Here is a 15,353-nt window from a genome sequence, read left to right as displayed (position 1 = left end):
CGCGTTGTCGTGGACAGAATGATGCAAGTTTCTAAAATGTCAGAGCATGGCACCCTCTGATGACTGCCACACACAATGGAAAACAAATCCCCAAAAGATAACAACAAGCCAACTGTGGTGCAGTATCATCCTTGCCAATGTCCTGTTTTGATCTTCAAAGGCTTAACTTAGAACATCTTTTATGAGACCATTTCCTCTCAAGAATGTTCTGCATCAGTTGAAAGACCTCGGGACAAAGGCAAATCTTTATGATAAGACAGGATGTGGCTTTAGTTATCGAATAAATTCTCCCCAAGCATGTGTACTACTGTTGTTACAGTTTATGTTCAGACATAATAATTAGACAATAACTGTGTCGAAGAGAAACTATTAATCAAGCTGTAAATCTAATTTATGGGGCTTGTATGGACCTGGATAGTGAGAGTGAGGGCCAACTCCAGGGCCATTAAAAACAAATCTTTTGTTTTTTTGAAGCAAGTCTGATCAAAACCAAACTCAAAGAGGAGCTCCACCTCACCATCCTGAGAGTTTGTGAAGAGAAAAGAGTGTGAGAACGATGGACAGAATAAGACAATAGAGGGAAACAGAATATGATAAAGTGCATCAGGGGAACAGTGAAAATACTAGTTTGCTATTGTTAAGGTTTAGCCTTCCCAGGCCTCAAAGCAGCACAGTGATATGTTATCATGTCTATATACAGTATGTTACCATATGTTACCATATATAGACGTGATTAAATACAGCACAGTGATATTAACCACATATAGACATGATTAAATACCATGAACATACCTTAAACTTGTCATAACAATGCCTGCACCTTTACAGTTACCTGAACCCAAAGGCTTATGGCAGTGAAGCACTGCGTGCTCAATGTTACCATAACAGCAACAGCCAATAAATGCACTGACATGTCAGCTCACCATGAGTACTTAATTACACATACTGTAATAGTCCCTAAACACACAGTAGCTCTGAGAATAAAATGGTGTGATCTTTTGTATGAGCATGTGTACAGATGTGCTGTGCTGTCAATGTTTTCTTGGATAATTAAGCACTTATTAAAGCAATTAAGTACTTATTATTAAAGTAATAATGTTTTTTTCTCTTCCCTGAAGCAATTGCAACAAAATTCCCTCATCTTTCAAAAGAAGCAAAGTCAAGTGTCTAGGAAACCCAACACACAGTCCATAAGGGGCCATACGACCTACATGGTTATAAGTGGAGTTGACCCCATTGCCCAGCTGATAATGGTACTTGTCCAGCAAGGGATCGTGGCTCCTTGGTAAACAAACGCGAGAAAAGGGTCAGTGATGGAGTGGCCACTTACATGGCCACGTTGCCACCTGGTGCTGTTTGCGAGATGTCGACAGCTGCACGCTTCAATCACTACAAGAACCGTCAACCCTGCAGACATCTGGGAGATTGAGGGTATGGAGGTGGAGCAAGGGTGGAGGGTGTTTAAAAAGCTGTTTTCACACATGACCTCCAGAAAAGTTAATGTGCAATTAGGAACGGAGTCGAGTGTTTAGATATGACGCTCACAAGTCGACATTTCACAGGTGGGTGGGAGTTGTTCACAGTTAATGTGAACTGGAACTGGAGAGAAGTGTTTACCACATACAGCATGGCGGATGAACAAACAGCAGCTACAGTACATATTGTTGGGGTCAGCAAGGTCAGTAAAAGGGTCAGTATAGCTGTAAGTGCATGCACAACTACATATCTGTGTATCTGAGAAGTATGTCCACAGCTTCTTTCAGGGGATGGAAGAGCATGCTTGGTTGAATAGACGGGAGTATTAGACCTTCACTCATGATGACCCTCCAATCTTGAGGGCTTATCACTGGGCAGAAGAGTCTGATGGCTCAGGTCCTCTTCAAAGAACCTGTTGGGGATGCCTTGTGCGTTCTCAGCAGTGTCTTACTGGATGCCTCTCAAACACTAAAGCCCTACAGCAAATCTTCATATGAACCGTAAACCGAGGACCACTCACAGAAGCACAGACATGAACATGCATGAATGTTAGCAAATAGTTGTGCTCATGTACCCCCCCACCCCCCGCCCCCCACCAGAGGCACAGGAGTAAGGGGTAAACTGAGAATTCAGGACACTTAATGTCAAAGGGTCATAGGGCACAAGCTCGTCGTCACTCAAAAGCACGTTCCATCACTCTCTCAGGTTGAACGTTAACATAAATCTGACAGGTGCCAGAATTCCTGTGCCACTGAGAGTGCTTCCATGCAGAGACGGCCCAATGCAGAGATGTCGCGAGTACACACACACTCTTCCTTGCAGGATGCCATGAACCATATATATCATATCACTGACATCTCCTGACAGAATAATCATGGTGACATTCTACAGAAAGGTGGTTGTTATTATGTCATTGTTATGTAGCCATGCCTAAATCACATGAATGTGAGCGGTGCTTTCATGTTAGAGAAGTCCTGTGGTACGGTCACTGCATGGAACGTTTCAGCATATGTGTTCTCTGTGGTGAGCGAACCCCTGACCCCACGGATGCCAGATTCATGCATGTCCTGCAGGGCTACATGAGCATAGCATGATCTGAGGCCAAAGACTAGGGACCCCCTAGTGACAGCATCAACTGCAGCCCTGCTTATTTCATATGGGAGGTCCATGCATACAGTTTGCATGTATGGATTGTTGTATTTGTGTATGCGTTAATCTGTGTGTGAGCATGCCCTTGTGTTTGTGTGTGTGTGCGTGTGTGTGTGTAAGAGAGAGACAGAGAGCATGTGTATGCTGAACACTTATCAAAAGTCATATTTTGACAATTTTCTAAAGTTTTGTAGTTCAATATTGACTCAGCTCTCTAATAGAAACACTGTCACATCAGTCTGTTTTTAAAATGGCCGTCCACCATAACTAAACATTCACAAACTGGCACACCATATATCCCAGTTGGCAAACAGGAGAACTGATAATCCTTCATAAACATTTTATTAAAATGACTATACTGTTTGTGTAATGAAATGCAGGTGGCTCTATGGCTTCTACTTCTCTTGAAGCCCTCCAGCTACCAATTCATTTTTTTTTTTATTTCTTTATTTATATATTTATTTATTTTTTATATTAGGAAAACGTCATCTTCAAAGTGTACTTTTGGTGGTGTCCACCTGGTGCCTGTGGACCCGTGCCCACCTTCTGTTCAGGCTTATTTGTAGGCCAAATCCCCCCAGGTCCCTATGCCCACCATGTTCAGAACAGAGCTTCACTATGTAGCCCCATTTTAGTGTTCAGCTTGGGAGTGAGGATATATGAAGTAAGTAATAATGCATATGTGAGGTTGTTAAGAGGCTGCTTCATCTGATCTTTTGTTGGTCTTCCTATAATGTTGTCCTCCTCGTCTCTTTTAAGGTCTTTGGTCTCGAATGAGGATGGGCTATCCAAAGTATGCAAGATGAGGAATAAATGAATGTAGAAATGAATGAAGGAATGCAAGTGAAGGAATGAATGAAAGTGAAAGAGGGAGAATGATAGAAAATGAGGAATAGGTGAAAGTGAAGAAGAACAGAGGGGAGAGAAAGAGAGAGAGAAAGAAAGAAAGAGAGACAGTGAGAGAGAGTCTTCAGCTTGGAAACGTCCAAAGAAAAGTAATACTGTAAGTAAGAGATAAGTGTGGGACTGCTGCAATCCTCTGCAGGCGACACTCTCTGAATCACCACTCAGCTCACCTCACTCAACACACAGCAGCTAACTGGAGCATGTTCAGTGATCTGTGTATACATAACACTGAGACAGAGGCCATGAGCTCCAGGGTGTAAGTAGCAGCACGAGAGCCAACAAAAGGTAAATACATTCAGCTATCTTCTCAGAAATCACTGGCCAAATCTCCCTTTTTCCCCTGTCATTAGTAAGCCTTTCCCTGTAATTATCAAAATGTTAGGAACCCAAACAAATTTCTGCATTTTTATATGTGGCAGTCTTGTGTCTCTTCAATAATGTTTTCCCCAATCAAATCTTTGGCAGATCAGGGCCATCAGTATTTCCCATGACATGACTGCTTTGTTGGGCCGATACGGACTCTAGGAGCAGTCATGCTCATTAATAACCCATGCAGTTTTGTCTTACATGTGAATCTCTCTTTGCAGGGCAAAAGGCATCAAACATCTTGTTGCAACACACAGCCCTGGAACTCTTCCTTGGCCCAGGCCCAGACACAAACAATGGGAGAAAAAGAGAGAGAGAGAGAGAGAGAGAGAGAGAGAGAGAAGGGATAGAGGGGGGAGGGAGAGAGAGAGAAAGAGGGAGGGACGGTGTCAGTTGGATGTAGGCGGAGTGATGGAACTCCTGAGGGAAGAAGGTTGTATCTCACTTACTCACTCTCCAACTCAGTCCTCGGGAGTGCGACCAAGTTTGCCTTAAAAAAAAAAAAAACATTCCTTTTGGGAATTTCTCTGGCGACCATGGGACAGTGGAGACCCACGTCCTTACAGTGCAAGAATGCCAACGCCACCAGAGCGTAAGCCACTCGGCTCGGGAATTTAAGAGAAGAGAAGTTTGCTGGACGAGCACACTCTGGGGAGCCTCAGGTGAGTGCCTAGTGTACCTCGCTACCTGTCTGACCATGCTGCGGCTATATGACTAGGGGTGGTTCAGTGCCTCTGCCTATAGCCTCCTCTTAAGTAGCAGTATCAGTTCTCAGCACTAATCCTACCACCAAAGTCCTGCTGTTGAAACCAGATTAGCAATAACTGGGTGTGCTTTCCTGAGACGCTGGGTAATATCTAGGTAATCTCTGGCGGAGCTCGGTATTGTTCTGCCTTGTCTACAGAAAGTAGAATAATCTCCCTACAGGTGGAATTGATTTGCACCATTGTGTGGTTCTCTGAAAAGTCACCAGTTTGGGGTGGGGGGGGGGGGGCAATGGGTGTACTGAGGTGTCACTGAATAAAAGGCATAGAATCACAATCAATGGCTGGCACATTGTGTGGTTGGTGCTTTCAGCTGTGGGAAATCTTTAGAGATTTTGACAGCCAGTGATTTGAAAATGCCAGAAGCATTATAAACTAGTCAAAAGTTCAAGGGTTTCACAAAACCTTTATTTTCTACTTTTTCAGCTACCAAATCAGTGAAATGATGAAGTCTTGGTCTTGCTTCTTGACACTTTACGAAATACATAATTTGAATTGAAACTGTATTTACTTTCAAATTTACATATTGGAATATTATCAAACTAATATGTTAAGTGAAATTATAATTCTGATGTGTGATCCATAGCATCTTCAAATGTAAAAGGATCCTTTTGTTTTTGCTTGTTTTATTTTCCCATATAAACTCTGTTACCATTTGGAATTTTGGATTGAATTCTAAGAATTTCTATGGCCATCCGACACCACTAGTTGTGGTTAACCCAAGGGGGTTGTTTCAGGACTCTTCTCCACCCCACAAACATACATACACCCTCCGCGGACAGTGCCTTGATCCCAATGAATCAGAACTAAGCCATTTGTCCTACCTGTCCATTCTGAAGACCACTCCCAGCAATTTGGCTAATTGCCCCCCAACCAACCCCCCCCGGGTGGCAATTCCTTCAGGGCGGGGGCTCAGGCCTACCCCTACCCCAGGCCCACATAACCATTATCAGAGAGTACTCCGAGAGATGCCACCGGCGAGTCAATGGGAAAACCTTAATTAGAAATACCACACAGTCCTTGTTAGAAAAAATATATATTTTTCTTAGGCAATGGTGCAGTGTCCAAATCTCAACTGACGGCATATGACGTGAGGCAGTTTGAAAGTTTGTTACTGCATGTGTTGTGTAATTTTCTTTATCCTTCTGTGACATTATTGCAACATTCAATTTAATTGATTGGATTTAGTTTTAGGCTAACAAGTAAGCTATGTATCTGATTATGACTAATGTCCCTCTAAAGCTTGTTGATATACATGTATATGCAACGTAGTGTAAAATTACATCTGAGGTTGGTGCATTATTAAGAAATCTTTATCATTTCGAAATGTACAGAGCAGCAACTGCAAGCCTGATCAGACTTGTTTCTGACTAAATAATATGCCCAAGTAGAATGCTGCAGACGTTTGTTTTTGTTGCAAAAACCAAGTACAACACCCCATGAGTAAATAAAGACTTATAAACGGTGCGGAGGTCTTTCATCTGGCTAGTTTGAATCTGGAAGGCAAACTGACAAGACTCGAGGACTGTGCTTTGACAGCGATAACCATCATGATTACTTTTGACATCCCATTCATATTATTGCTAAAGGCACATCCCAATGCACAGCTGGTGCCTGCAAAGGCTTGTGGGGCCTTCACTGAGTCATGATGTATGGGCCAGAGCCTGGGGTCCGAGCCTCCACATGGGTATGCAGCACTGATAAGAGGAAGTTGCCATCCACAAAATAGCTGTTCGGAGTTGTTGGTCTACAGATATGTACATGATGGTGTTTCCTCTGGTGTGACCTATTTATGGAGGATAGTTGGTGATGGTTTATAAGTCACCTGCAACAAATCTCCTTTATCAAGGGCACTCCAAAGTGTCCTGAGTAATTTAAGATGGATGTGATGAAGTCGTGAATCGCAGGAAGAAAGAAGACTGAACACTAACTGGCATTCTAAAACCACTAAACTGCAGTTTAGTCAGTCACTCGTCACTCGTCACCTAAAAAGACAACAAATAAAAGTAAAACCAACACACAACAAACCTGAGAGTTGTTGAACATACAAAAATAAAATAAATATGGGCAGGCTAATGCACATGTTCAATCAAGTTTAATCAAGTAGGCTTAATGGGCATATTTGTTGTTGAGGCTGGAGGTAATTAGTGTAGATTTACTCTGCAGGTATTACATGTCCTAGTGTACATAATTCCTGGGTGTTCTGGATGTCTTATGTTCACTTTAGAAAATGATGGAGAGTGAGAGTGTGTCTAGGCTTGTGTGTGTGTGGGTGTAGGCTTGTGTGTGTGTGTGTGTGTGTGTGTGTGTGTGTGTGTGTGTGTGTGTGTGTGTGTGAGAGAGAGAGAGAGAGAGAGAGAGAGAAGGCTTGTGTGTGTGTGTGTGTTGTGAAAAGGCCCACTTGGAGGCTGAGCGTGTGTATACAGGTTGCCTTCTCCACGGTGTTCAACTCGGGACATGAGCACACAGAGCAGCCTGCCTCTACTAACAGACCCCACTGACTCAAACACAGCCTCCTCCACAGCATGTTTCACAACTAGCATAGGAAGGTAAAGGTAGTATGTTACCATTTCCCCAGCATCACACCCACATGTGCTACATTACAAGACACTTAAGAATTACCCTTTTAAACCAATGTCGACATGGCTCATCTTTTTAAAAGCTATAAAAATTGGATTTTAAACAGTTTTACATGTTACAATACATGTTCAAACAATATTTTATAGAATTATGGCTTCAATATACTTACATTAAAGTTAATGTAAAAAGATGAGTTTTCCATGCATAGACTATATATTTTCCCCCGCAGACAGGCAACTTGATCTAAACATTTTTTAACCACACAGATAGCCTGTAGTTCACGAGGGGTCGCATTGCCACTGCATTCTCTTAGGAACTCACATGGTTCTAATCGGTGCCCAGAACGGCAGAGGAGTGGACAGGCACCAATCAAGTACTCACCTTTTGATATTCAACAGTTTGATGGCAAGATTACAGATCACAATTAGGGATAATTTGACTAATTAACTGATAGGATACATCCATTAGTTGATGCAATTCATCATCTATTAACGTTCGAAGTAGACTACCATCAGGGCTGTGTGTGTCAGTGTGTGTGTGTGTGTGTGTGTGTGTGTGTGTGTGTGTGTGTGTGTGTGCGCGCGTGTGCGAAGGGATAATCTGTGGTTACACATTTTTGTGGGTGTTGGTAAACACAAAGTAAGCCTAAAATGACTACATTCTTTTTTTGAAACTAGGATAGTCCCTTAAAATATTTTTTATAATTACTTTAGTCAGTTCCAGTTAACTCTCCATGTCTTTTAAAAACATCCCTCACTCATGCACACATCAATAGCAGCCTAGACACGCAATTGCACGAGTTTGTTGTGTTTACGCTTGTCCACCACTGTCCATTGTGTATCCCTTACCTTCCCCTGATCAGATCTGCCATAACGCATGCAGCCCGATGGAGACAGATAGAGGCCTTCAGGTCCAAGCATGTAGCCTCAAATATACATCTAATCATGACTCAATCTCCACCTGAGCCATCTCTAGAGGCGGCTATATAGGAATGCACTGGTGTGTCTTCGTTTCTCCAAAAGGTGTGAACTTAACAACAACAAAGTCTAAATAAAGTTAATTATTTGTTGTTTGACGTTAATGAGCCTGAAGCACACATATGTCTCCTCAGTGAAGAACAAGAGAAACTGTAAAGCAGGGTGAGACTGTAAAACACTGTTGTTATCACTATAAAGTCATTTTCATACCGTGGGGCACATTGTAGATACACACATGACTGACCTGAGTATCAGTTATCCTCTATTTGCATACAGACACCTGCCTGCCTCTAACACCAGGCTTCAGAGAGGATATGGTTGATAATAAGTTTTGTGTACAGTTAATGCACCTGAAAGCAGTGCACTTTTTGCACATACTGTATTGTTTTGTATGTAAAAGTCACAATATTTCAGATCAAGACACTACAGTCTCTTATTTCTGTCCTCTGTGTGCGAATCCTGTGTGTTCTGAGAGTTTTATATAACCCCATGACTACACAGTCACAGGACTTCAGGACTAGGCTAGGACTTCAACATTGGATTTTCCTCATAGTTTTAATTTTGAAACAGATAAAACACTAAAAAGATGATTTTTTCACTCATATTTACTAGGGGTGCCAATAAATATGGAAGGCGCTTTATGTACTTTATAATTCCAGTAATCCCGGTGTGTTGGCGTTTCACTGGGTGTTTTGCTAACTGTAAACTTCCTCCAGGGGTTATTTAGGGTGAAAAACAGGTTTCTGTTAGGAAGTCCTCCACCACTGCAACTAGATTTGATATCTGAGTCATTGACATCCACAGGCTTGGACTTGAGTGAAAGAAACAGCAAAACTTTAGCATCATCTTTAAACAACTTTCAATGCCCCAATTTGCTCTGCAACAACTCTTTTAAAAGCAGTCCTTTTTCAAATGAATATATGTGTTTTGTGTTGGAAGATATAAATGGACATCTTTGTATTGAGTCAGTTTGACAGGCGGTGCCATTTATTTTAGTGATGGCTAACACACAAACAAGGATTCCATGAATCTTTTCTCTTTTTTTTTTGCCCCTCAAAAGCTCAAGTATGTGGACACAACCACAAACATGTCACAAGCCAATCTATTTGGGAGGGGAGGGGGGAAAGTGAAGGGTCTGCTCATTTCAGAATGGGCATGCTCTCATAGGCACCATGAAAAGAGCCTGTCAGACAGGTCATCAGAGAGGAACTCCAGACCCATGACATAGCATTTACTCAGTCTGGGCGAAAACCAAAGACAGGGGAGAGAGAGAGAGAGAGACAGAGAGAGAGAGGGGGGGGGGGGAGAGATGTGTCATGCTGATGCTCCCGCAATCACAGAATGGCTCCTCTTTTCATGTCTCTTGATGGCCAAGATCTTTGAGTAAGACATTATGATAGTTGGTGCGATGCAAAAGAATGAAACTGTCGTGTGAAAAAAGCAACACCTGTCTAAAACAGCTTGAAGACTATTTTCAGGCTTAAACAATGTATTGCTTGCTTTTGTCAAGGCATGTTAGAACAGGAGGCCGCATACCTCAATACAGCCTTTCACTGTGTATGAGCAAAGAACTCTCTCTGTCTCTCTCTCTCTATCTGTCTCTCTCTCTCTCTCTTCATCTCTCCCTGTGTGTGTGTGTGTGTGTGTGTGTGTGTGTGTGTGTGTGTGTACTGTATGTGTATGTGTGGGTGTGGGTGAGAATGTTTGCGGCAGAATATTTGTGTTCATACAATTTACAACTATGTTGCACCAAAACCAATTTGTTGCAAAATGGCAGAGACCGTTTGGCAGAGATTGTTATTGTAATGATTTTCTTGTAAGTTATGGAAGAAATAAATGCCTTACATGAGGTTATGGCAATTATGTCTGAAATCATTTAACTTCTGGTTTTTATTTTATCTCCCTCCTTTCTGCAAACCCTTCCCCCCTTACCACCTCCCTCCTCCACTCCATTGTTTCCCCCTCTCCCTCCCTCCTTTCCTCCCTCCTCCTCCCTTCTACTTCTTAGGTTCCCTGAAGAGATGCCAAAAATGGGTGCCATCCAAGGCAGCTCTCTGCTCCGCCTGTGGGTGGTTCTGCTGACAGTGGCCGGATGCGAGGCAGGCTTGGACAAGGATAAGAACAGCTCTCCGCTGAGGTTCACCCACCATCTCTACAATGCCACCATCCACGAGAACTCCGCCCCCAGGACGTACGTGCAGAGTCCCATCCGAATGGGCATCGTGGTGGCGGATCCCTTCTGGGACCTCAAGTATAGTCTCGTCGCGGGTGACGACGATGAACTCTTCATGGCGGAGGAGGTCAGCGTGGGAGACTTCTGCTTCCTGCGGATCAAAACGCGGGGCGGACACTCGGCAGTGCTGAACCGAGAGGTGCGGGATGTGTACACGGTCACCGTGGAAGCTGTCGAGAGCACGCACAACTACCAGGCCTGGACGAAGGTTTCAATCCAAGTCCTCGACACCAATGACCTCAAGCCGCTCTTCTACCCCGCGTCGTACAACGTGGCAATCAAAGAAGACACGCCGCTGAAAACGAGCATAGCTAAAGTCAGCGCGACCGATGCAGATCTTGGCATCAATGCGGACTTCTATTACTCATTTTCCACCAGGAACCATCCGTTCGCAGTCGATCCTTTTACTGGGGTCATCACGCTTGTCAAGAAGCTGGACGCCAGTCGGAGAGACAAGTACGAGTTGAAGGTTTTGGCCGAGGATAGGACAAAGAAAATCTCTGGAGTGCAGAAGTACGCCAACGATGCACGGGTAATTGTGACGGTGAAGAAGGTCACAGCCAGTTTTCCACTGGTCACCGCCGTCTCAATCAAGGGACCTGAAATAGACAGTGACAAAGTCACCATTGACATTCAGATCAAGCCTGAACTACGTCAGATCGAGACCTTGAGCATTGTTTCAGGAGACCCCCAACAGTATTTCCAGATTATTCCATCCAATGTACAAGGGAGTGACTTCCAAGTTATATCAACCAAAAGAATTAACTGGTCAGAAAACACATATGGACTGAATTTAACTCTTCAAGCAAAGGACAGGAACAATCCTCCTCTACTTAGTCCAAAACAGGAAATACATATTCCCTCACCACAAGTCATGCCATTGAAATTTGAACAGGATGTGTATTATACAACCCTCAGTGAATTTGCTCCAGCTAAAAGTCATGTAGTTAGAGTTACAGCAAACCAAATACTTCCAAATATTACATATCACTTGAAAAGTGGTTCGGACGGTCGTAAATTTCACATGAATGCCAAAACTGGTGTTATCGTGACATCAGAGACACTTGACTTTGAGAAAAAGTCTCGGCATGACTTAATCGTGACCTTAAATCAGGGTCAGGCTGAGGCTCGTGTAATTATTGATGTCACTGACGAAAATGACAACGTCCCTATTTTCACCCTTCCATCTTATCAAGCCAGTCTCCCCGAAAACGTCCCCATAGGAACCAGTGTCTTGTCCATTACCGCGATAGACGTCGACCAGGACAACAACGGGTTCGTGACATACGCCATCGCGAACACTGGCCCGCTTCCGTTCACCATTGACCCGTTCACCGGCATGATAGTGACCACGGAGGAGCTGGATTACGAGGTGATGAAGCGCAGGTATCATCTCCGCGTCTGGGCCACCGACAGCGGCAGGCCCTTCAGTCACGTGAGCGAGGTGGAGGTCACCGTCACCATGAGCAACATAAACGACAACGCCCCTCTGTTTGAGGTGGTCAACTGCAACGCCTCCATCCCTCTGGACCTCCCTGTCGGGAGCAGTATCGGGGAGGGCCTGTCCGCTGTCGACCTGGACGAGCTGCTCCAGGTCAAGTATGGCATCGCATTTGGCAATGATGACAATCTGTTTGAAATTAACCCCACGACCGGGGTCATTAGTCTGGCCAAACCCATTCCTGTGGAGGAGGAGGAGGAGGAGGGGATCAAACCATTGTCATACACGCTGAAAATTATCGCAACTGACGGCAAGTACAGCTCCGACCCCACCGCAGTCACTGTCAGCATAACGAGCAAAGTCAAAGAGGCTGTTATGCATTGCCAGGAAACTGGAGTTTTCAAACAGCTGACAGATAAGCTAATTGAATCTATCAGGCCGGTGCTGTCTGCACAAGAAGACGAGTCGTTCTCAGATGTCCACATCATCAACCGTCACTCTCCAAAGTTTGCTTCAGGCACTCCCAGCACCATTGATGTCAGGGAGAACACTCAAATCAACACAACTGTCCTTCACATCAAGGCCACGGACAATGACACAGGCTTTAATGGTGAGCTTGTCTACGCCATCCCAAATGGAAATGAGAATGGGTGCTTTGCAGTGGATATCCACTCTGGAGAGCTGCGTCTAATTTGCCCACTAGACAGAGAGACCAAGGAGTTTTACATTCTAAATATAACAGTCTATGATCTTGGCACACCACAGAACTCAGTGTGGAAGTTTCTGGCTGTGAATATTTTAGATGTTAACGACAACCCACCACTGTTTGAGCAGTCCAGATACATCATAAACATTCCAGAAAATGCTGAAGTAGACTCAAGTATCTTTAAAGCACAGGCCGTAGATTTCGACATGGCTGACAATGGAATCGTTAGGTATTCTCTGTTGACACAAACAGATTTATTTCAGATTAATGAGGAGACTGGTGAGGTGAGTGTCACCGGGCGACTGGACAGAGAGATCATGCCCAGGCATGACCTGAGGGTGGAGGCTAAGGATCAGGCCAAAGAGGACCCTCAGCTCTTCTCACTGATGGATTTTGTGGTGGTGTTGGAAGACGTTAATGATAATCCTCCCAGATTTGCTCCCAAAGTGTACAGGATTAAGGTCCCTGAAGATGTGCCTGTGGGAACAGTGCTTTTGTGGGTTGAGATCCATGACCTGGATTCAGGGCCTGGAGGGCTAATCAGCTATAACCTGAAGAACAATGAGAACGGGATCTTCTTCCTGGACACGGCCACGGGCTCCCTGACATTGGAGAAGGAGATGGACTTCGAGAGGAAACAGATGTACAACCTCACCGTCCGCGCAGTCGACCATGGCCTGCCCCGATCACTCTCCTCCTCCTGTTTCATCGAGGTGGAGGTCCTGGACGTCAACGAAAACCTGAACAGCCCGGCCTTTACAGAGTTTGTCTACACGGCACATGTGATGGAGGATGCAGTGGCAGGAACGTCTGTTTTGACTGTGACAGCTGCTGACAAGGATGTAGGCAGAGATGGAGTCGTCAGATACTTCATCCATGACGGTTCAGGCCTGGGAGTCTTCACTGTCGACGAGGAGACAGGTACGTGCATGTACTTCTTTTTTTGTGCATAGTTATATAATGGATAAGTTCTTTTCTATGCACTTATCTGATGAAAGTTGGAACTGAAAAGAAGAAACCCTTGAGGGATTTTTGTGTTTACTTTCATACGCATGTTTTGGTTGATGGATGCCTGATGTTTTACGCTTTCAAGTTGATGAACAAATTTCATGCTACTTGATCCTCCAGACCTCACATATTATACATGCAGCAACATCCTGAGTGCCTATTTAGTATCCAGTAAGTGAAGGATTATGGTAGTGGAGTGCTGCAATAACTCATATTATGAATGCACAGAGGACCCTTTACTCGTTTATCCTTCATTTTAATTTATATTATTTTAATGGAAGAATCATAAATTGTTTGTTATTTATTTTTTTTTTTATTATTGTTTTTTTTTTTTTTTTCAATAAACAAAATCATAAATTGTTTGTATGATAATATTTCTGTTATGCTGCTCATAGTGCAATTATTGATTCAAGGATGTTTCAAACCCTGCATAGTATTAAATTATATATACCTGTAAACACAGTGGAATTTCTTCATTGCCTTTTTATGTTTATATTACTTATTTAATATATACTTATTATTTCTATATTATTTTAATAACAACATACATTTTTGTTTTTTAATGTTTTCTTCTTTTCCTTCTTCTCATTTCTTATTTTTCCGTCTTATTCTTACAGGTGTAATTCAGACTGTGGACACGCTGGACAGAGAAACAGTCACTCACTATTGGCTGACTGTCTACGCCACAGACTTAGGCACCGTCCCACTGGCGTCCTGGGCAGAGGTCTATCTGGAGGTTTTGGACGTTAACGACAACCCTCCGGAGCTGTCCCAGGCCATCTACTTTGCGTCAATCCAGGAAAACCAGCCTCCGGACCTGTCTGTGCTCCAGGTGTCCGCCACCGACGTGGACAAGTCCTCCGAGAACAAGCTGGTCTACCAGATCTTAGAGTCCCAGCGCACATACTTTGCCATTAACTCTACAACAGGTACGGTGAATTAGAGCCGATTACAAGAACACTGACTGACATGCATGACAAAGGGCCTTCTTTAATTGGACAGGTGATAAGTTCACACGTAGGGTGCACTGAATCGTCACTGTGCATTTAGAGCTCATATTGACTTGGTGGTTTTATTTTTCACTTCATGTTTTACAAGCTCTGTGTTAGAAAATATTCTCCTTTAATCCTTAAGAAACAGATGATCCCAGTTGATCCTCACTTGCTGGTGCATTCAAATCCATCCAGCGAGTCCAGACACACTCCCTATCTTCACAGAGGTGTGCCACTAAATAAGTTACAGGGCACAATGTAACTTTTAAATACATGTAAACAAAATTTGATCAGATTATCATTATTATGGCTTTGGGTGTGGTGTTTTGGCTTCTTACGGAAAAGCTCCTTAAAGACCTTTGAATGTGTAACCCTAAACAGACGCTTTTCTGAGCTCTTCTTCTCTGTCCCTCGCCGAAGCAGACAAGGCAGTTTGGTCCTCTGCCTTTGAAGTGTACCAGCGAAAATTAGGGCGACATTAACCTGTGTCGCAAGTTTGTACTTGTCCGTCCTCGTCCTCAGCCTCCCACTGCTTTGTTGTCGTGTCGGCCTTGCCCGAGGGCAGTGCTCAGGGATTACGGAGAGGGAAAGGTGGTTCATCTTGAAGCTGAAGGGACGAGAGACTACAGGGAGTGCACTTTTAACACGCTGAATCAACCTTCAGAAGCAACATATTCAGCTCTGAGAGAGGCCACTTTCACTGTGTGGCCCATTTTTTTTTATCAAAGGCTGCAGAGAAGCCAGAGCGTCTGCAG

General features: G+C 43.8%; 1 protein-coding gene across 1 annotated transcript in view; it reads left to right on the top strand.

Annotated features, from left to right (window-relative positions):
* Positions 1–4,316: 4,316 nt before the first annotated feature.
* Positions 4,317–15,353, top strand: part of fat2 (FAT atypical cadherin 2) — a 56,227-nt gene continuing 45,190 nt past the window's right edge. The window contains exons 1-3 of the mRNA XM_042073928.1: positions 4,317–4,559; positions 10,227–13,519; positions 14,224–14,535. Coding sequence (XP_041929862.1) covers positions 10,240–13,519; positions 14,224–14,535 — 3,592 coding nt within the window. The 5' untranslated portion in view covers positions 4,317–4,559; positions 10,227–10,239. The remainder of the gene's footprint in view (positions 4,560–10,226; positions 13,520–14,223; positions 14,536–15,353) is intronic.

Source organism: Alosa sapidissima, chromosome 20 (assembly GCF_018492685.1).
Source record: "Alosa sapidissima isolate fAloSap1 chromosome 20, fAloSap1.pri, whole genome shotgun sequence".
NCBI classification, from domain to species: Eukaryota; Metazoa; Chordata; class Actinopteri; order Clupeiformes; family Clupeidae; genus Alosa; species Alosa sapidissima.
The sequence above is the reverse complement of the archived record's forward strand: the minus strand, read 5'-3'. Positions and strand labels throughout refer to the sequence as shown.